This window comes from Zosterops lateralis, assembly GCF_965231275.1.
Source record: "Zosterops lateralis genome assembly, chromosome: 15".
Lineage (NCBI taxonomy): Eukaryota > Metazoa > Chordata > Aves > Passeriformes > Zosteropidae > Zosterops > Zosterops lateralis.
In genome coordinates, this window is record NC_139775.1 from 13,080,187 (window position 1) to 13,102,045 (window position 21,859).

The following is a 21,859-nucleotide window of genomic DNA, read 5'->3' on the forward strand; positions in this document are numbered from 1 at the left end:
AAGTAGTCCCCAAACCATAAATTATATCCTACAGTTTTGACATCATTTATTTTCATACCATTATACATGCCAACCTTTTGACTACTCAAGATCAAAAGAGTTGCTCTCCAGGCTCATATTTCACTATAGCTCTCATATTTTATGCAGCAAATTAGGTTTTACAGTAGCAGCTACAGCAAGACTCTCTCTCACAGTGCACAGCTTAAAATTACTGCACAGGATTTCAGAAAGGAAGGAGCACAACCCTAGAAATTCGTGCTCAAGTTAAAAATGGATGAAAACTTTGTATAATTCTTCTCCATCCATTTTGTGGAGTCTTTATGCATCTGTATGTGGCTAATGTGATTAAATCTCAAAACTATTAAAGGAAGTCAGGATTTGGTAATAAAAGTTGGAAGGGAATCCATCAAATCCTGATGAAGGCAGGTGTTTGGTGTGTTCAGAGGGCACACACAGCCAGGAATTTCCTCCCTGCCACGTTTGGAATGTCCATATTAACTTGTCAGGATAATTGCTCCAGCTGGGAGCTCCCATCACTGCCAATCAAGGCTTTATTGGGGATCTGAAGACACAGAAGGTGCTCAGCAGGATTTATATGTGACACTGAGTTACCCAGAGACACCTTTCACTGGGAGTTCAGACCCTTACTCAGCTTGCATGACTGAAAAATACTTTTTAGTGGAAATTACTGAAGGCACGACATCAAAATCCCAACTTCTACACAGTTACAACAGTTCAGTTCTAAAAGCTTGAAAATTAAAAATAATATTTATTCATAATTCTTGATTTTTACACTTGAAATTATAAATATTCTTAGTTATATTATACAGAATTATGGCAGTATTGCAATTATCTTTTTAAGAAAAAATACCAGCACCTATTTACACACAATTTGCCACAGCTTGATTTAGCCAAATCTAAAGTGTTTTCAACAGACCAAGCAAAAATTACAATCTTACTGCAATAATTATCCTCTTGATAAATTCTGAAGTCTCACTACAAACTACAGAGATTTTTAAAGGCCCTTAAAATAATCAAAATTGTGACTCTAAGGAAAGCTTCATGCTGTACTCCTATAGATATGTAGTTTTCTTAAATCACAAATATTTTCTTGCTGTAAATACATTAAAGGTAGGAACATTTAAAAAAAAAAAGTACTAACAGCAAACTCTTTATTAGTCATCGTGATTGATCACCCTGTGCCTCATTCCACTTGGAGGGGAAGAGGGAATATAGAGCTGGGTGAGATTAACAATGCACAGTTTCAATCAAAGGCTGTGCCTGATGCAAAGTATTGATGCCTCCGAACGGGGAGAAGCTGTAATCCACTCACTCATCCTGAAAAACAACCTGAAAATAGAAATGGAAATGTCTCCTGTCCTGAGCACGCACGTCCCCTGCAGTGATGGCACATGAGGGCCTTGCATGTTAAGTGTGCTGGGGAGAATAAAGTAGGGCAGGGAGTGGAGGGAGCCTGAATGACATGGTTTTATCTGCTGTGGGGTTTTAATACAGCACCTGCAATTTACCCTGACAGCATCCAACCAGGCATTCATCTTTCCCCAGATAAAGTTCCCACTGATATCATAGTTTTCCCATAGAAATCAATCAGACAGCCAACAGGATTTAAAAATTCCTCATGAGCTAGCAGAAAGAATTATAAGTCTAGCAGGAACAGCGCAGTGCAAAGCATCAAACCACTGACAGTAGGACAATATTGGTAGAGTCATATTTCCTCAGCAAGCTCTGCTATCTGTTTACACACACAGCTCAGTGACTCCTTTTCCAACAAGGAATCAGTTCACCTTGGCACCAGGAGCAATGGGAGCAGGTATGGTCCTGCTGGTATTGAGATTCCACCTCTGCTGCTGCCTCACCACGAGAGTCCTTAATTCTTTCATCACCTCCAGAGTGTGTCAGACACACAGCCTGAGGGGCTGGGGCTGCACTGGGCACCCCAGGAGCAGTGCAAGGTGAGCAGACAGGGATATCAGCCTGCACAAAGCCTTCACACCACCCTCATGGTGGCTCTCAGACTGTTTCTGCTGTGGACACCTTGCACACGTGGTGCTCACATTGCAAACACGTTTCCTGCAAACAGACAGGATTCCTCGTACACATTTTACAAATAAAAATAAAGAGAAACTGCCTGACCTGTCAGAGGATTCTCCTTCTTGTTGGAGTCCAGGGCATCCCTCTGGGTGCCCTGGAAAGTCACAGACCTCGGTAGAGAGGCCTGGGACCCGAGAAAGAGGGTCTGGGGTCTGTCCAGGAGGGTCTGGGGTCTGTGCAGGGGGGTTTGGGGTCTGTCCAGGAGGGTCTGGGGTCTGTGCAGGGGGGTTTGGGGTCTGTGCAGGGGGGTCTGGGGTCTGTGCAGGGGGGTTTGCCTGGCGCAGAGCCCAGGAGGACACAGGCTTTGATTTTGGTCTATGGGAAAAACTTCCAACAGAAAGAAGAATTGCAAGTCACAAATGTGTAACAGATAGTAGTGTAGTTTATCACCAGGTAGAAGATTTTGTAGTTTGGGATTTTTAGAATGTCGATGCAAGGGGACAAGATGGAGATTTTAGGGCGGTGCCCTGAGTTCTTCTTGTTCTCCCTTGGCATCCATCTCCTGTAGTGATGTGGGCACAAAGTAGTTTCAGTGGATTGGGTCAAAGTAGAAATGACCCTTCTTGTATAGGTGTTAGGCATTAGCACAGAATTGTAAACAATAGCCACATAGTTATCTGAATAAAAGCAGAGTGACCTCCCATAACGAGGGGAATCACATCATGTCCGAGCTGCTGTGAACAACTTGGCCAGGCACAGAGAATTTTAAGATAAGAATTAATAAACAATGCAAAAAACCAAGAAAACCAAGACCTTGAGACTCCACTTCATTCTTGCACCGAGCCTGGCATCAGAGAGCAGACTCAAATCCTTCAGAGGTCGGAGTGGGACAAACACTCCCTCGGACCCACTCGAACCACCAGCCTTGGAAGGTCGGGTGAGAGAAACCACAAAACCTGAGGCTTCTCTCTCCACCCCACCCAGGGAGCAGCAGAGGGTGGATGAAGGGAATCCATGTGCAGCTCCCCAGGCCTGACCTGCTCCTTGCACATCAGGGAAATGGGGAGCTTCACATTGACATTTCCTGTTAATCAAGGACCTGATGGATCATTGTGTAAACCAGTCGCACTTCTGTTATCATTAGAGCCATATTCTCCTCATTATTCTGAGGTTTCCTGTAAACTCTGATTTAATAACCTCCTTGGGCTTTGAGCTGATTTTGATTCCATTTTATCGAGACATACTGGCACCCTTTTCTTTATGAGAGTGAAAAATAGGCTGCCTTGACATTCCTCCCATTAAAGCAGGCAGAGAGCTAACACAAAGTTATGCTGAACTTGTATTTCAATCAGGCATGACCTCTCACTTCTCACAAGAAGGCCTTGAACTTCGCTGTATCATTTATTCAAATATTGCAGAGGAAAAGAGGAATCACAACAAGCCTTCTCTGTTCTATTTTGGTAACACCATTTGTTTCAGAAAAAGGAAAAGAAATTATGCTTTGCCCAACATAAAGATCATTTATTCTCACTGCTAATTAGAAAGAAGAACGCTCTGGAAAGTCAAATAGTTTGCTGAATGAGACATCTTTTCATAGGGAAAAGAATGTACACACAAAAAAACAATAAAAATACTAGATGCCATATACCTGTAATAGATAAAGTGAGCAGAATGGAAAAAAAGACATTCCTCAAACTGTTGTTCCAGCAAATTACATGAAAACTCACTTTATTGTGTGTTCTGGGAATCGCTACAGTGTATAGCTGTATTTGAGACTGATCTCAGGCCCATTTTGTATTAACAGAATCTGTTATGGGTTTGAACAAGAAACCAGGGTAAGTTGTGACAAAAATCTTTGCGTTTGACTACCTATGCATAAGTTATTCCTTTTTAAGACACATCTAACTTGTGTATTTACAAGACTATGACCTTAACAGACACAGTGTGGGCAGATTTGGCAATTCTTTTTGGAAGTCTTTGCTGCCTACAGCTCTGACTGTCACTATTTGTTGTCCCTTTGTGGTAAAAGATGGAAGGAAGGTCCTGGGATCACTTGACAGCTTCCTCTAGATGTTCTTGTCTCTGCAGTGCTAAGTGGCAACCAGCATTTAGAAAAAAACCCAGCTGGTTTGTGTCTTTCTAAAACATTAGTAGCAGCATAAAAACACTAAGTTTTCATCCAGACTTCATACAAAATTTAGTAAAGGAACACAGCAGTGTCACCTAAGAACAAAGAAAAAAAGAATAAACAAATTTCAAGACTACTCAGATCAACAGTTCAAGAGCAACCAAGCAGAGGCTCTGGTAAAAGATTTTAGAAAACAGATGTAAGTTGTTTTTTTTGTTCAAAAGCAGAGCAGAGAGCTTCCACATGAACACTCCAGCAGCAAACAATGGAGGAGCTGAAATGAACAAGACCTGACCCAAAGGCAAGCCAGAATAAGAGGGTTTTGGGTTGTATCTTTCTCAGAACTCTTCATGGAGACCCAAAAGTAAAGCAAAATCAAAACGGGTGAAACATTGGGCCACTATTCTCAAAGCAGAGGAAATGTCCTGTGTGCCTTGTCATCCCCACAGTTACGTAAGGACTCAAAACTCCACCAGAATTGTAGTTTTCAAGAAGAAATTTGGGGAAGTTTGCCACCACATCAAAGGAATCGTTTCCCTCAAGCTGAAAATTCATCAGTAATTCTGCATGCCTGTTATCTTTTTGTTTGCTATTTTATGTGAGTTACTGCACTGAACTCAGACCATTTCCAAACAACCTCAATACCCAGTTCAGGAAAATATTTAATTACTCTTTACCTTCAATTAGGATTTGCCCTGTATTGTGGAATTTTGGCAATTCTTCTGGGTACTTTCATCAATGGAAGAAACAGCACCCAACCATAACCTCTCACACACAGATCTGTGCCTACAAAATCAGCAGGCCCACAGGCTGGGGCACAGAGCTGGTGAGCTCTTAAAAAAACAACCAAACGTGTTAACTCCAGGTTTTGAAATCAATAGAGTAACTAACAAACAAAGCAACTCGACTGGCCAAAGCAGAAATTTGCAATACTCCTGGAATTTTACACACACAAGAGGAAAAAGTACATGAGAACGTTTGACAAATAAATAAGAAAACAGACTGTATAGAAGGCAGCAGAGTCAATAGCTGTACCCACACAGTGACAAATCTCAGCCCCCAAAATCCCATTACAAAACAAGGAAGTGAAAATGGCTATTAGTGGGCTCTTGATAGAACAGCACCAAACCTTTGAACAGTGCAACAGAGAAAAAACAGATACAAATCCTACTTCTGAAACTCCCCAAGACAAGCCAAGTATGCAATTGAATCAGACCAGCTAAATTGAACACTGATATTACAGCCTCAAACTAAATAAAAATGAATGATCTCATTCTTTTGCAGTATGCAAGTGAACTCGTGTTCTTGTTCCTTAAAGTAACTAGCACAGTTTATCTATCCTCTTTAATAATGCAATTTAATTTACCAAAGGTTCATATTAAAAATTTATCTGACTCCAGCAGTTAGAGTCACCTCCACATTTTGTCACAGTTAAACATTAGCTTTGGAGCACATCACAAATTCCCTGCTGTGAGTCCGAGGAGGGTTTTCACAGAGGAACACTCTGAGCTTCCAACTGACGTTACAAACAAATGACTCAGGAACTGTGCACCAAATTAAAATACCTGCCAGTTATTCCAAGTGCAGTGACTTGCTCAGCAGCATTGTTCAGAAGAGGCAAATGCAGTGGGAACACGTTTGTGTCCACAAAGGACTTGCCACTTCACTTTAGCAGTCGGTTATTCAAAACATACTCCAATAATCGGGGTATTTTCACCTCTGAGAACACCTTCAGACCATTCAGAAATGCTCATGCCTCAAGAGGAAAGCTGACAGGATAAATGTGAGCCCAAAAGGACCAAATTAACCTGCAGCAATGTCAAGCACCTAACACCCCACATTGCCAATTCTGGCACTCCAGAATTCAATGAGAACCCAGCTCACACAAAAAAATCCAGCTGCTCTTTCATTCTCCAGCCTGCACGAGCAGCTCAGGGCACCTGGTGCAGGGAGAGTGAGGCAAAACCAGATGTGGAGATGGACAGAGCATGTCCCAAGCCCCAGAACCACCTCTGGAGCAGCGACAGACCTGCTGGGCTGAGGAGCAAAGGGGGAAAATAGAAGGGCACAGGGCAAGGTCAGCTTGCACCTTCTGGGGGTGGGAAATAAATCCCACACACTGAACAAGCCTCTGAACGTGTAGTTTTGGTGCCATGGAAACCTTCAGAAAGAGCTGCACAATGGCAGAATTTTCCTAGAAGGGCTTTACGAGCTTAAATATTGTTCTGCCATGACCAGATTTCCAAAGATTGCCTCATTAAGCACTAGAAAAGCAGCACAAATGCCAAACCTGAAGTAACTTAAACTTTCACCCTAAAATTGTAAGCAAGCTGGCCCCTCTGTCAGAAGCACAGAAAACTATTTAACATTCCAGCAGTATAAGACAGAATTTCCTACCTCAGCTTTGCTGGCATCCAGCGATGTCAAAACCTGAAAATTACAGGAAAAATGCATTAGTATTGATCCAACAAAACAGGAGTGGGATTAATTGGCTTTTGAGGAAACTGACATCAATTGGTTGTTATGGCTTGAGGGAACAGAACTGAAGAGAACTGTCTGTCACACTGAGACTATTCATCTCTCGTGCACATCAGAAGGTAAAACCAGGGATATATTAAAACAGCAAAATTCAGGATTATTGGGTAAAAAAATCCAGGAAATATAGCAAAAGAGAAGTGGGAAAAATATATTTCTATTTTTACTAATTTTTAATTTGATGATGATGAGCAATGCAACCATAAGCTTTCCAACTTAGACACAATGCCCAGGACACAGAAATGGGTTCAGTTCCATAATGGTGGAACAAAAAACAGACTGAAGACCATATTCCATGTGGAGTGGGACCAAGGAAGTTTTGTCAGATCCTTCTCACCAGGGACAATCTGTTGGCCACAAGTGTCCAAGCTTTGACCAAAACTGCCCTAAAGCACAACCATCATCCTCTACCACTCAAGGGTTACACTGAGCTCAGTTAAGGTCTGACACCAGGGAGAAACAAAATCAACTGCACTGAAAAACTGCACAAAATCCACAATACAGAGACTGGAAGTACAGAGAAATTCATCATTTATATTAAAGCAAGTTAAACATTTTAAGACACATATACATTGTTATAGGTCAAACAACAGACACGAAGTTAATAAGCTCATATTAGACTCTGAAGGCTGTTAAACCGTGTTGTAAGATAAAAATCTTTGTTAGAACTTAATGTCACAATATTGTCACCACTGTACGAGGTTGAAAAGCCCTTAATAGTCTCCTCACAAATTCCAGACTGACACCTGGCTATAATTCTGTCTCCAGGAGAATAGATCTTCCTTTATATTGGTGTTAATCATCACTCCTAAAGGACACCACCAATTCTCCCAAGCTCCAAGAAGCAGGAGGAGGAGTGCCCAGCCATGACCCTGGCTGAGGGAAGGAAGAGAACAGAGTTTTTATTGAGCAGAGCTCAGCCTGCACAGCGAAAGGAGACAATTTGTGTGCAGAGCTGCTGTTCAATGGAAGGCATCTGTGGATTCATCAAAAACCTATTCCAAAGGAATTTAGGAATGGAAATGAACTCCTGTCACACCACAACACGGTACCTGCAATCACAAATAGTTATTTAATTTAACCTGATTCAAACCCAGGTTCAGCTCTATTTGAAATGTGTATCTTTGTCACTAATGGGATTTTGGAAGCCGTTCAAGAATTTCTCTCTACACAAGCAGAACTGAACTTATTTAAATTCTATTTATTTACAAACAACCTATCACCTTTTTTTTTCTGTTGTTGTTGCTATTCCTCCTCATCAAATATTTTTTTAGTGTTAGCAGTTATCTTTCCTTTCCAAAATGAACCATACACAAAACCATCCCACCTATTCCCCTTAGGTCACTCTGGTGGTGTCCCCTCACAAAAAAAGATCTTTCTACTAACAGACTCACAGAGTTACACTCCACTTACATCAATTTAATTACACCTTTAATGGAGACAAGTGACTAAAAGCACACATTGTAGAGGATAAACTAAAAAAAACTCTCTTAAAAGAGCAGAATTTGGAGTGGAGCTTCCTGAAGCTGCCATAAATCCTGCTCTAAACCCTCTGTCAAAAAGGGCCTCTCTTCTCCCTCTATCAGCTGTGCAAGAAATGTGACTGGAGCTGAACAGTGTGACTATTCCAGCCAGGGCTCACTAATGCCTTGCAAGGCAATTAGTCTTCTATTTTAATAATTCACCTTACGTGTCCAAAGACTGTATTTCTCTTTTATATTTTTGTACCTTCCTGGTGCTTTACAGTCACTCAGTGATCAGCTGGACCACTGGACATATTATATCCCTATCTTTCTTCTGCAGGTTATTGTCTGATAAATCCCTGCTGAATTCCAGTTAGTTCTTAGAAGCCTGACCTTTTCCTTGCTGTTACTAACATTAATTCACTTTTATTTCAATCTCCAAGCCCATCCATCTCTTCCTGGCTAGCACACCCTGCTCCTCTGTGTTAGCAATTCCTCCCAGCTTTACATTTTTATCAAATTCCATTAGCACGTTCTTAGGCCGAGCATACTAATGAAAAATTATCAAAAAGGAAATGACAAATAACTCAACATATTGACACTGCTGAGAGGAGTTTTCTGTTGAGCAGTGCAGCACCAGCTGACCCTGGTAGAGCAGGTCAGGGTGCCAGGCTGTCACAGCAGAGCTGAAATGCTGAAATTCTGCAGCAGCCTCAGCTACACAGCTGAGAGAACATCTGCACCCAGGCTGGACACAGGGACAGGAACATACCCTGAGTTATTCTGGGAACTCTGCAAAATGATCCTCACACCAGAGGGATGATGATCTTTGATGGTTTTCTCACCACTGCACGCATGGAGACCAAGATGGAGTGTTTTTACTTGAAATAATGACATTCCTCAAGCTAATGTCTCATTAGTAAACAGTAAAACACATTAATTTAATATTAGGGGTCAAGTAATACTCATGAAATTAATGAGCTGACTATTGTTAGTCTGTGAAGACCTGACAATTATCTAAAAGTTTTAAAAGTGGTTTTTGTTTAAGTTTCTGTGTCTCAATGGAGTGAATTATCACTCTTTTGGTATGACTGATTTCTTCCTCCTCCTCACTCCTACCCCCCTGTTCCTGAAACTTGTAATTTCTAGCCCAGCAGCTGTATCTCCTGTCATGTTTGAGGAGCCAGTGAATGAAGACATGGGAGCAGTGTAATTGGTATGACAAAGAATTGCAGTTCCAAGCCATCCTTTGCCGAGGCTTTTGAGGAAGTGTCTGTGTGTCACAGTGTGATCACTCAATTAAATCCTCTGAGAAGGCACTGCCAGCTCTCCAGCTCCTTAAGCAGAGCTAAGATCTGCAGCCAAGCCACCCGAGACACAAAGCCAATTTATTCAGCCCCATCCCAGGCAATCCTGGCTTGAGGAGGCACCTGGAGTGATGTGCCCTCTATCAGTTAATTGTTCTGGAATGTGGGAGTGGGCAGAGAGCAGGACTGGGCTGCAAAGGTGTGTCAGAGTCAGTTCATCTCATTTCCCTTTGCAATAACCCACTGCTCTGCCCCACGGTTTGTGTGAGGGATGATGATCATTTTCTCTCTCCTGCTGCTCCCCCGTGACATTTTATGCCCCAGTTAAAACCACAGCAATTTCACCGGGAGGAATTATGGCTCAGGTGAGGGATCCTTGTCCCTCTCACCATAATCCCTCTGTGACATAACAAAACCATAGGTTTATGTCACTTCCCCAAGCAAGATGCAATTTATTCTTCTTGTGCTCCAAGCTAGACGTGACTGACAGAAAACATCTTTTAAAAATGGCTTTTTTTGCTATTCCTGGAGGTTGTGCTCAATGCAGAACTTCCCATTCTACATGAGGAATCCTGAGAATACTGACAAAAACAAAGACATGGTGTCTATGAGTATTTTAAACAATTTTTTACTGCTTTTAGCATTTACAAAGGTTTTATCTTGAGGTGCATACATCCATAATTGCTCTCTCCAGAACAAACACAGGACAATATTTGTCATTCTAAACCAGGATGCAAACAGCTGCTATTTGTATCTCAAGACAACACCTCACCAGAAAGAAGAAAAGGAAACTTTCTTGAATGAAGAAAGCTCCTCAAACATGAGACTGGACAGCTCATTCAGTATCAATTTTGTATTAAAAGTATATGAAATTCCCTGTGTCAAAGTTAAAAGAAAACAAACAAACAAACAAACAAAACAAAACAGGAAAAAATTACATGTTTTGAGCCAGGATTCTCATCTATCCTGTGCCTGAAGGTGAGTGATCATTTCACTGAAGTGTCCCATCTCACCCACATGTAAAACAATTTTTATGTCACTGATTTTTCTAAAAAAGGTGTTTTCTTAATTTTTTTCACCTTCTCACATCAATCTGAATCCTTTACATTAACAAAATAAAAATAAAAAAACAAAACCCCCCCAAAAACAAAAAAAAAAAAAAAAAAAAAAAACAAAAAAAAAAAAAAAACCAAAAAAACAAAAAAAAAAAAAAAAAAAAATGAAACAATCAGTTTTATCAGTTTTTACCTTTAATATCTTCCTCTTTACCCAGAAGGAGAGAAAGGATTGAAAAAAAATGAGGCCAGGACTAGAAAAAAAAAACAAAACTGCTGCAAATAAACACTACAAATAGGCTAAAGAAAACAATCTTTGGCAGTTTGCACTTTAGAAACTTGCTTGGAATATTAGACATAGAGGATTTTAAGCATGAAGAAAAGATACAAACTTAGAAATAGCATTAATGGGATTAGAATTGTTAATACCAGGACAGAATCAATTTTATTTGTTTTTAAACACAAGATACCTGACAGAGAACAGTCCTGGAGACCAACACCTCCATTGCCCACCCACCCTTGAATCTGCTGCAGTTACACCCTGCAAGGGAACTCAGCAAGATTTCCACTGATGAGATCAAGGGCAGAGACTTGACAGAATCCCCTGGATGTCCTGGCATTTATCTGAACAAATGTGAAATTCCTCCTTCAAACTTTGTCTCACTGAGCTCAGGCAGTTTTAGAAATCACTATTTGATAATCACTGTAGTGCTCAGGCAGAATTAAAAATCACCATTTGATATTCACTGTGCTGCAACCTTTTATTAAATTGGGAATGCACCTGTGGGTCAGAGGGATGGGGGGATTGATTCCCCACTGGCTTTTCCCAGTTTTTGCCTGCCTGGAGCAGTGGCCAGCCTGGCTCCTCAGGATTCAGAGCAGATTTCTGATTGTGGCTCCCAGTCCAGCCCACTGAGCACAACCTGAGCTGTTGGAGCTGTTTTATGACAGGGTGCAAAGAAACCAGCCCTGTGCTGAGTGTTCTTCACTGCCTCTGACTCCGTGATGTGAACAATTACCTGTAATCTCGCTGCTTCACTGAGATAAACAACAGCAGGGGAACAGGAGAAGGAAAAAAAAGATAAAACCAAACCAACCTACAAGCCTTCAGGAATATTGCAATGCACTGTCTGGCACTTTCAGTGTTGACAAAATTAGAAAAATGAGCCAAACCATATTGTAATTCTTCACTTCCTAAAGCACTGTGCCTTTGAAACGTGGAATTCTAATGCATCTTGCCAAATTTAGTGAAGTAATCATGATAAATATAGCTATAAATCTAAACTGTTCTTTAAACATATTTAAATCTCTCCACCAAAAGCATAGAAAAAAATATTCATGCAAGAGACATCACCTTCTTGCTACAGCAGTTCTACTTGCTAATTCATCAGTTTTCATTCACCTCCTTCCTGATTTCTAAAAAGCCATTCTGGAAAGTGAAGCAAAATTAAGTTTTACATCCAAGACTACCAAGAAACCCTACATGACCCTTCCTAAACCTAATCCTGAATGGTCACCAAATCTCCTGAGTGTCAGGAAGGTGGGACTTGACCCAAAAATGTTAATTCATCAATGCTGGGCTTTTTCATTAGTGTTCTTACCCTTGTTCTGACTAATGCTCAAATAAAATTCTAAACTAAAACCCTCAATATTTTTTTTTAAACTGTCTGTGAAGGCTTTAAGAGGTTCATTTATAGCAACTCCTCTCTTTTCCACATAAACAAGATGGCCAAACTGAGACTCTCTAGAAAAGAGATGGATTTTTTCCTGGGACACGAAAATGAACATATTTTTACATTTTAAAAGACCAAGATTTAATTTTTTAAAACAAAGTCCTGGGCCCCACAGAAGCTGTGAGGGTAAAATGCTGCTCTTCAGTACTTTCTCCTGAAAGCAAAAGTGACAAATTCCTGGGGTATCCTGCAGGATCAGCTCTCTGGGGCTTCCACAAGGCTTAAACATAACAACCTATGGCTGTTACACATGAGTAGCCAGTAAAAAAATCCAATCTATTAAAGGCATACATGAATGGAATATGCTGAAGGGAGAACAGGGGGAATCAAGGCTCATATTTCACAGATATGTATCTTTAATTAAATTTTGCTCAGTTTATTTACTGCTATGGATAACAGCATTAGGTTACTCCAAATTTCTGTTAACTCAGTAAAGTCTACAGGCAATGACTTCAGCAGCTGGTGAAAAATATATCTGCCCTTAACTAGATCTTAATAGTATTTGTGATGCTCAGTTAATATTGGCTGTTTAATATCTTTAAACTAAATTTGCTCCATAAATCAGTCTGCAAAACGTGGAGTAGTTATCATGGATAGTTCACTTAATATAAGAAGTCTCAGTCCTAATGTTGTCTCTTCAAAAATTTCTGTAGTGTAACCTGAATAAACTCTGCAAAATAAATAAATGAAAGGAAAACAACCCCCTGAAACACTTGTTCTAACTAACTTATACAATGATAGTCATGAAAAAATCTGTATATTTGTGTGTCTGGTACAAAGCAGTTGGAAACCATTGTGGTTTTCTCTTTAAAATTGGAACTCACTTTCGCAAAGCAACCTGAGCTGCACAGGACGTGCCAAACGGCTCCTCTTTAATATAGGGAATAAATTCCGTTACTCCTGTAATGAGGTAATGAGAGAAAACATCAACACATAATAAGTTAACCACAAAAAATACACAGGTTTTGTGTGCAATAAAATGCATGGCCTTTGTTTGCTGTCCTTTTAAAAGTGACCTCGACCTGCTTTAGCCATACTTTTAGAAAAATATCCACACCTTTAGAAAAATATCCACATGCACTGCTGCCCCTGCTGCCTATGATAATCTTGGCAATTTCTAGAAGTCAACAAAAGTAGGATTTCACATTTATTAGAGGGTAGAACTTCATGATCCAGAATGCAGTCGCAATAAACTAAATCTGAAATTCAAGGTAAACAAAGCATTTTCAAGTAAGCTGTTGAGCCACTGCAGCTTTTTTCATGGATTCTGGTAAAAAATGACATTAATGTTCCCTGCTTAATTTAGCAAGGAAAAAAAAAAAAAACCTGGAATATAAATATAAACAAAAATATCTCTGCTGATTTCTTTTTTGTTCATGTGTCAATAATTTTGTAAGTCTCCAGAGCAGCGAGGCAAGAGGACAGAGTGAAACAATTCCCTCTCCACTTCTGCCTCCCAGCACTCAGCAGCACTATTAGCACTATCCACTGCACCCAGGAGCAATAAACTCACATTTATTTTTTTTTTTTTTTTTTCGGAATGCCCACATTATGCCAGAACAATATAAAAATAGATGATGAAGCAAAAAAACCAGAGCTGGATTTAGCCCCGGCGTCCTGCAGTAAGTGCCATAATTGCACAGCCAGCTCATTACAGCCAAGGCAGTCCCCTGAGCCTCCCCTGTCCCAGTTAAGGCACAGTAATAGGAAGCAGCTGGATGAGGACATCAGGTCAGCACAATCATTAGCCCCGAAAATTGCCGTGCTCATCCCTCCTTCTGCAGCCAGGCGTTCACACACCATCGGCCTCCCCAACACCGGGTCAGACGTGACCGTGAACTCCACCCTGTAACTCCATTAGCGGTGACCCAGGGCACCCTGCAGCCCTCACTGGTGCTAATTTCCAGCGCTTTAATGAATTTGGGCTGTGCCCTGTGCTCCCAGCCCTGGCAAGGGACATCCCTGGACCTGCAGGTTCCTCAGGGTCTTATGGCCTCTCTCAGGGGACAGGAGGTGGGGAATGGCACTGCCAGAGCTGAGACATCTCCCAGCTCTGCCCGGGGTATTGGAGTGGATACCTGGAACTGAGAGAGTAAAAGCAGGGATTTATTAAAGATACACCTTGGGCAGTCAGAGCCTCCCAGGGGCTACACCCAGGATGGACAATGGCCATGAGTCTTTCGCACAATTATAAATTTGGTCTATTTAGTCCAATTGGAGGATTAACCCCATAGCAGAGGTTAATCCTCCAATTACAGCTTGAGGTAATGAAGTCATTTACCCCCAGACTGCCCCACACAACGCACTTTTGTTTATATTTTTCAGGGCCTGAAACAGTTGAGGTGTCATTGAGTTCCAGGCCTAGAGAGGAATTGTTTTGTCTGAATAAAAGGGGAGAACAGCAGCTGACAGGCCATGGAGTTTTAGAGTTATACCCTAAAGCAGCACAGGATGTGAAAAAATATAAAAGCTAAATCCAAACTGGAAGGTGATTGATGGCCACCACCATCAACAGGAGTAGCAGGACATCCTACCCCCCATAAAATCTCCTCAGTTGTTTGTTAACCACTCAGATAACTCAAAGAGGACAAGATGTCTCACAGGGAGTTATTTTGGTGCCCTGGGGTTAGCACTGGGCTGGCATCTCCCAAGTGCCAATAAACATCTTGGTTTGAAGGGACATCTGACAAGGTAAGCTGGATTTCTGACTGACAGCCATCCACTTTACAACCTTTAAAGCCACTCCAAACTCTTACAAAGCAGAAATCTTCCACGGAGTTTCTCCCATGAGTAGGGATGCCTACTCCATGGTTACTACCCTGGGGTGAAGTGCAGGAACCTGTATATTATCATTATTCTGGTGGTAAGTTACATTCAGCTCCTAATGAATACCATTTATTTTGCCAGCTTTAATAAAATCAAGTACCTTGATACCATGCACTGTTTTATGATGTTATAATCAACTATTTTTTTTTTTTTAGTTTTATGCAGTGTAAGAAGTAATTCTGATTAAGATCTTCCATCTGTTATCTTTTATCTGTTCATTTGTCTTAATAAATAATTCATTTTCATACAAATATATCTGATTTGCCATCGTTAAAGCTTGTGGGACAAAGCAATTCAATTTCACCTCTATAACTGCCTTAAATTTAAACCATTGCCAAACCCGAGGCTGAAGAAGGATTCACCTTCATTTAAACTCATTTCTGGGAAAGAGCTTAAATGCACAAAGAGGTTCTTGGGGTTTTGTTTGTTTGTTTGTTTGTTTGTTTTCATTTTTCTTGGGACTGTTTAAACCTGTCCTGGACTGAAAAACCCAGAGGAGCACTGAGATCTCACACCTGCAGCCCACCAGGGCCTGGACCCCTGGAGAGTCTGATAAGAGACTGAGTGAGCTGAGCTACCCACAGCAAGGATTTTCTGTATTTGCCATCTCACTTTAGAACAATTAAAGGTTTTGTTGTTTCATATAATTCGTTCTTTGTGCTTGTGGGCACTTTGTTTGTTAAATAAATAGTTGTTTCCACTTTCCTCCAAGGAAATTCTTTCCTAGACCAGTTGGGGAAGGAGCTGTTTGGATTTGCTTCCCAGAGAGGCCCCATTCAGAGGTTTTCTCCCAGATTTGCCCTAAACCAGGACACAGCCCTCCCAGCTGCTGTGAGCAGCAGAGATCCCCTCCCAAATAAACTCTGCTTAGAACACAAGGTCCCTCTGAGAACAGCAGCTGCACCATCACATACTCCCAGTTTTTGGGGAGCTGCTTGGAGCCAGGGGTGGCTCTGAGGGACAGCAATGGGAAGCAGCACAAAGTGTGCTCCAGGCCCTGAAGTGACAGGCACAGGCACAGCTCTGCTGCCCCCACTGCCAGGCGCTGAAGCTCTGGCCTGGCACAAACACAGATTCCCATTTCCCAGGGGCACACATCCCTCCTCCATCATTCCTCCACCTGTGCTCCGAGGCACAGAAATGAAGATGGAGCTCTTTGCCAGCGTTCCCATGAGTCCTGATTAAACTGCAGCCTGTGAAGTCACCCAAGGTTTTCTCAGGTCTGGGTGCTCATCCCCACCTTTCCCAGGGATGAATCTCCTGGTGGGATGATCCTGCCCACAACCCCTGGGACAAAACAAATCCCCACCTTTGTGGTCCTGACGAATTTCGGTCACAAAAGCACCAACCCCTCCATCAATGTCCAAGACTAACCAAAGTCTGAGTATTTGCTGCTGTTCTTCAAATTGCTCCTACCAGCACTAGTTCTGGCTGGTTTGTTTTGGGGAAATTAATGATGATACAGCAAGGTCGTGGTCTCTCTGCTGTAGCGAACAGATGTTGACACATTAATGCCACCGGCCTGTGCTGCACGAGGACAGAGCTGCTCCTGCTTGTCACTGAGCAAAACCAGCCACAGCGAGCAGCCCAGCCCAAGAAATTCAGTCTAAAAAGGCAAACATTGGAAGAAAAGAGCCTCCTGCACTTTCCAAAGCCATCGCTCTGTATAATCCTCATCAAAACACACCACTTTTCTCTTTTTTTTAAAAAAAAAAATCAACTCGAAGCCAGCAGAACAATAAGAAACCAAATCTTTTTTTCCTCTCAGCAGCACAGACAGTTTTCAATGCCATTTGTAAGCTGCCTATTTATCCCTGACATTCACAGCTTGAGTGTATCTCCAGTTCAGGTCGCTCTCTTACACCGAGGGAGAAATAATCAAGTATTTTTCCATCTTTTTGCTGGGAGGACTCAGAGCTGAGGGTGCATATCCATAGCTCTGTTAACCTGGTGTGAGATTCTTGTGGTAAAACCGCACAGGAGGGAGGCACCACCATTCCCAAAGATTCCAGTCAGCAGGGAAAGCAACAGCCTCATGATTGGGAGGGAGCAGAACTGGGGGTGGTTTGATATCCAAACTGAAATAAACACTTTTTTTCTCAATAACTTCACATCAGCAATACATTTAATGCATTAAAAAAGGGAAGAGATCAGCAGGATGAGAGAATGGAGATACTTCACCAGGGTAAAGCAATGCACAGCCCCTTTGCCTGCGGGGAATTTAAGATTTGTGGTCAGCATTGTTGAGTTTTAACTAGCTAAAGTACTTCCTTTAAAGGACTTTTACAATATTTGGGGGCTGCTACTGCCAAATGAATTACACAAAAAGCATCAGTGCCCTAAGATTTAGCTACGTAAATGCCACGTGTCAGAATATTCAGAATTTTGAGTCATATTTTAAAATATGGAACTTCTGACAACACCACAGTCCCTGTAGCTGGAAGTGGATAGCAATTCTTCCATCATCCCTGCCCCAAACAGGGGGCTGAACATCAGCACAGCTTGAAAGTCCATTTAAACTGTGACAGAGCTGTAAAAAGCCCTTAACAGAAGCATTTCCTAAGAGAAAGTCTCAGCTGTTTCTAAGCTACAGCTGTTGTTCATTCAGCACTGATAGGCATACCAAATAAGAGATGGATCACTCAGTCTCCAGCGCAGGTGTAAGCTATTCAAATCCTTCACTCCTGATTTCTCATCATTAGTAGGTTTAAACCTGTCTCCTGGCTGTGTTTAATGCTGCAAACCTCCATCCCTGTGAGCTGGGACAGAGAGATCTGAAATGTTCTCCTGTAAATCCTCCCTCAGCACTGCTGGAAGTGCTGCAGGATCCACCCTCAGCCTCCCTGCCCCTTCTGACCATCACCCAGAGCTCACTGACACACCAGCTATTAGAATTCTTCACATCCATGAATATGAAAAGAGTCTTAATCCTTGGAGTGAAAGATCACAGCAAGAGATGCTTATCATTTCCTAGGGCAGGAAGAAAATAGTGCAATGAATTATGTAAAATACTTTAAATATGGGCACTACTGAGAGCCTTAAATTAGGAGGCAGAAATTGTCAATAAGCAACACCTATTCTCTTCAGGAGAGAAGCCTCTGACATTAAAGGTGTGGTTAAAAAGCAGGATAACATTCTGCACATCCCAGAATTTAAATCTAAGCAATGTAATAAAATGCAGTAACAAGTGGTGTCCCTCAAGGGTCCTGCAGAAATAGCTTTGTCTTTTGGAATTTTCCCTATGCAAAAAACATTCAAAAATAAATCAGCTTTTCTTCAAGCTCTCCACTCCAGGATTTATGTGCAGCAAGTGATTAAAAATAATTAAGAAGTCCATGCAAATGCTTTTCCAATTACAATGTACCCCTTGATCACTCTCAATCAGAAGGCTCTAATTCCAAACCAGGTCTTGTTGAAAACCCCTTTCAAAGCAGATGAAAGTTCTCCTGCTTATGAACCTTGAGCCAGGTCCTTCTGTTTAGACCAAGGGACCATTACAGGGCTCCACCCAGTTCAAGATGATAAACCAGCAAAAAAACCACCAACAACCAGATTCTGGAGAGAGAATTCATGTCAAGGTAAAATAAAAGTGAGTTCAGTTTCACCTGAAGGAGATTTTAGTGGAAGGTGCCGTTTTGAAATGAAAAGAACACAAAAGCATCACTGAAGGCCCAAATTAGAGGCAGAGTGGGTCAGGAACACTGAGCTGTGCACAGTGTATGGAACTTGTGTCTTCCATTCCAGGCTGGCTCCATTTTATACCCTCAATTTCTCCAGTTCTGAGGGAGGTGACTGCTCTAAACAAGAGAGAAGTTTACAGGTGATGTTTCAGGAGCAGCCAAAAATTTTACCCTGTATGAGAGCAGCCCAGTTCCTGAAACTGGTGATGTTCAGCACGAGCCTTTGGCACCACAGCAATTCCTACTCCAGCTGTTCCTGAGGAACAAACCACACAAGAGTTCTGCTTTTCACTTTGGTTCTTCTGAATAATCCTCACCATTACTGCATGGGCTAACAAAGTGAGACCCTCACCTGTGCTGTGCTTTCCCTGGCTGCAGGTTGTTCATCACCTCAGCAGGGTCCAGCTCTGCTGATTTCCTCAGGAGCCCCAAAGCCACATTCAGGCTCAGGGAAGGAGCCCCTGCCTGCAAGGGGAGGGGACACAGGGGACAAGCAGCTCCTCAGGGTGCCAAAGGAGAATCTGACATCACCTGCCAGAGGAGAATTGCAGCTCAAATGCTGCTCTGAGTCTTGTTTCTATGGCTGAGAGAAGTTTAGACAACCCAGAAAATCTAGAGATCACAGGGAAAATTCGATCCCTCTCTGATGCCTTGGGAAGGCTGACCTGGAACAGGACAAGACCTTGGGCAGGACAAGAGCCTGGCCAGGGCTACACCCAAGGTGGACCCAAAATGGTCACAAAATGGTCACAAAATGGACACAAAATGGATCACAGGTTAACAGGACTCACACTTTTATAAGTTTTGGTCCATTTGCATATTGGGGTTTAATTGTCTAATTACAGTTTCAGGTTGTGAAATTCCATCCTTCTCATTCTCTTCCCTCAGCTTTCCATTGTTTGTGCTTTTTTAGGCCTGAAACTTGTAACTGTTGTTCTTAATCTCCAGCAGGAAAAGGATTTGTTTTGTGTCCCTGCTCTGTGCAGAGCTGAGTGACACTGAATGTGAGCTCAGAACTGCACCCCTGGGCAGGACAAAATCTGAAAAATACAAAAGTTAAAACTGAAGGCACCATCTCCAGTCCCAGCTGTGTGGGGAGGTGTGAAGGGCAGGGAATGAATGCAGTGGGGAAGTTCTGCAGCACCAAATGCTGCTCTGAGATGTTGGGGCTGTGTTTGTGTCACCAGCACTGCACGGTGCTTGCTCTAAACCCACTTGTCTCTATCCACCAGCGTTCCCATCAGTCCATATTGTTAATTTTTTATTTTCTCAATCAAGAATTCATGGAGGTTAGTGTGACATTGCTGCAAATACCCTCCCAGCCTAGTAACTGTAAATAATGGATACGGCTCCAGCAATCCCAACCAGGCTCTGGTTGTTTTGGGACACTTAAATCCTGCCTGCCCCAGCTCACCTGCCAGTAAACAAACGGGCTTCTGTCTGCACTGCAGCAAATCCCTCATCTCTCAGGGAAATTAAATGTGTCATTGAAATGGCTGATGTTTGGGTAAGTGCACACAGACGTGCAACTGTGACAGTGCCCACAAAGATGCACCGAGTACAACTATCTCCTCTCCCTTCAGAATTGCAAAATGCCAACAGATCTTCAGAAGCTCTGGTGAATTTTAACAGAGTTATTGCATTTCATTCCACACTGCAGCAAAATGTATCTCCCTCTTTACATTTCTGCTAATTTCTGCCATTTATTTAAAAATTCTATAATGAACAGCTACTATAGAGGGCCCATTTGCTCCTCCTGGTTTTCTATTTAACCTCAAGGATTGCAGCCTCCCTTATTTCCTTCGCTGTTGAAAAGTACTTTTACAGCATTACCAACACAACACATTTGTTAGATTTCTCCTAATTAATTTTCTATGAACCTTTCAGCATGAAAAAGAAAAAAAAAAATCTCCCATTTCTGCATGAAAAATGAATTATATTTTCTCCATTTCCTTAGAAATTTACATTCTGGGCTCATCTGCGCCACATATTCTTTATGGATAATGAGCAAGGCATCCTCACTTAGCTGTCACTGAGGCAGTGAAATGTTTACAGTGTGCACTATGGAGATTCTGGCAGCTTAGATTCCAAGAATATTTCTTATTCACGACAATAAGCTCTGTCCTAAATTTCTCTTGCCCACGAACAGAAAAAGATTGATCTGAAGAATCCTTGAACTTTGCTGACCTGCAGTAATGCTGTTTGGAGAAAGGTTAGTTCAGACACTTCAGGCTCATGATCTGTTCCGTATGATGTGACAAAGACTCTTTTCTGCCCTGCAGAACTTGTTGGGAAATTGAAAATATCAACTAATGGAGAGACAAATATCTTCATTATGGAGCTTACAAACAGCATACACATTGTGTAACTGTGGAGTAAATTCTCCTACTGTATCGATTCTGTAATATTTTGGGGACAGATTTTTTTGCCAGGCAAAAGAAAAACCTCATGCATGAATCTGGTGCCAGTTCTGCTGGAGATTTCACTTAACTCACAAAAAAATCTCTCAGTTTAATTACCTTTCTGAAGGCATTCTTTAGCCAAGCCATAAGAATATGCCTGTTGTAAAGATTATGTTAAAATTTCATTTCTGTGCTCAGGTCCAGTCACAGGCTCACAATGACATGTTTAAGCCTCTGGGTTTTATTGAACCAGGGCATGGTTAAAAAAAAAAAAATCTTTTATGCTTCATTCCTAGAAAATCTCATATAGTTTGAATAAATCTTTGAAATGTAACCAAAAGAATCTCACACGAGATTGTCTTTCATTGAAGTCGTAACGTCCAATTTGTGTAGCTGCAGTCGGAAGGTTATTGCTGTCAAGTTTTGAACTTGGGCTATGAAAGACATAAAAAGTGACAGATTTCCTCCCTTCTGCAAACCTCTCCTTCCTCAGCCCAGCTCCTGCACCAACCTGAGCCTGCTCAAACCTGCTGGGGTTGTTTTCTGCAATCAATCAAATTTCCAAGTGTAATTGTTAACACCGTCTTTAATTAAATAAATCTGTTCCTTTGGATATATTCTAAAGAAAAACCAGTTATTGAATGTTAACAATTCAAAGCCTTCAAGTGCCTGTTTGAG

General features: G+C 41.7%; 1 protein-coding gene across 10 annotated transcripts in view; it reads right to left on the minus strand.

Annotated features, from left to right (window-relative positions):
* Positions 1 to 21,859, minus strand: part of RBFOX1 (RNA binding fox-1 homolog 1) — a 1,119,155-nt gene that overhangs the window by 862,235 nt on the left and 235,061 nt on the right. For all 10 annotated transcript variants that reach the window (XM_083872230.1, XM_083872241.1, XM_083872231.1 and 7 more), the window contains exon 3: positions 6,578 to 6,610. In XM_083872230.1, coding sequence (XP_083728356.1) covers positions 6,578 to 6,610 — 33 coding nt within the window. The remainder of the gene's footprint in view (positions 1 to 6,577; positions 6,611 to 21,859) is intronic.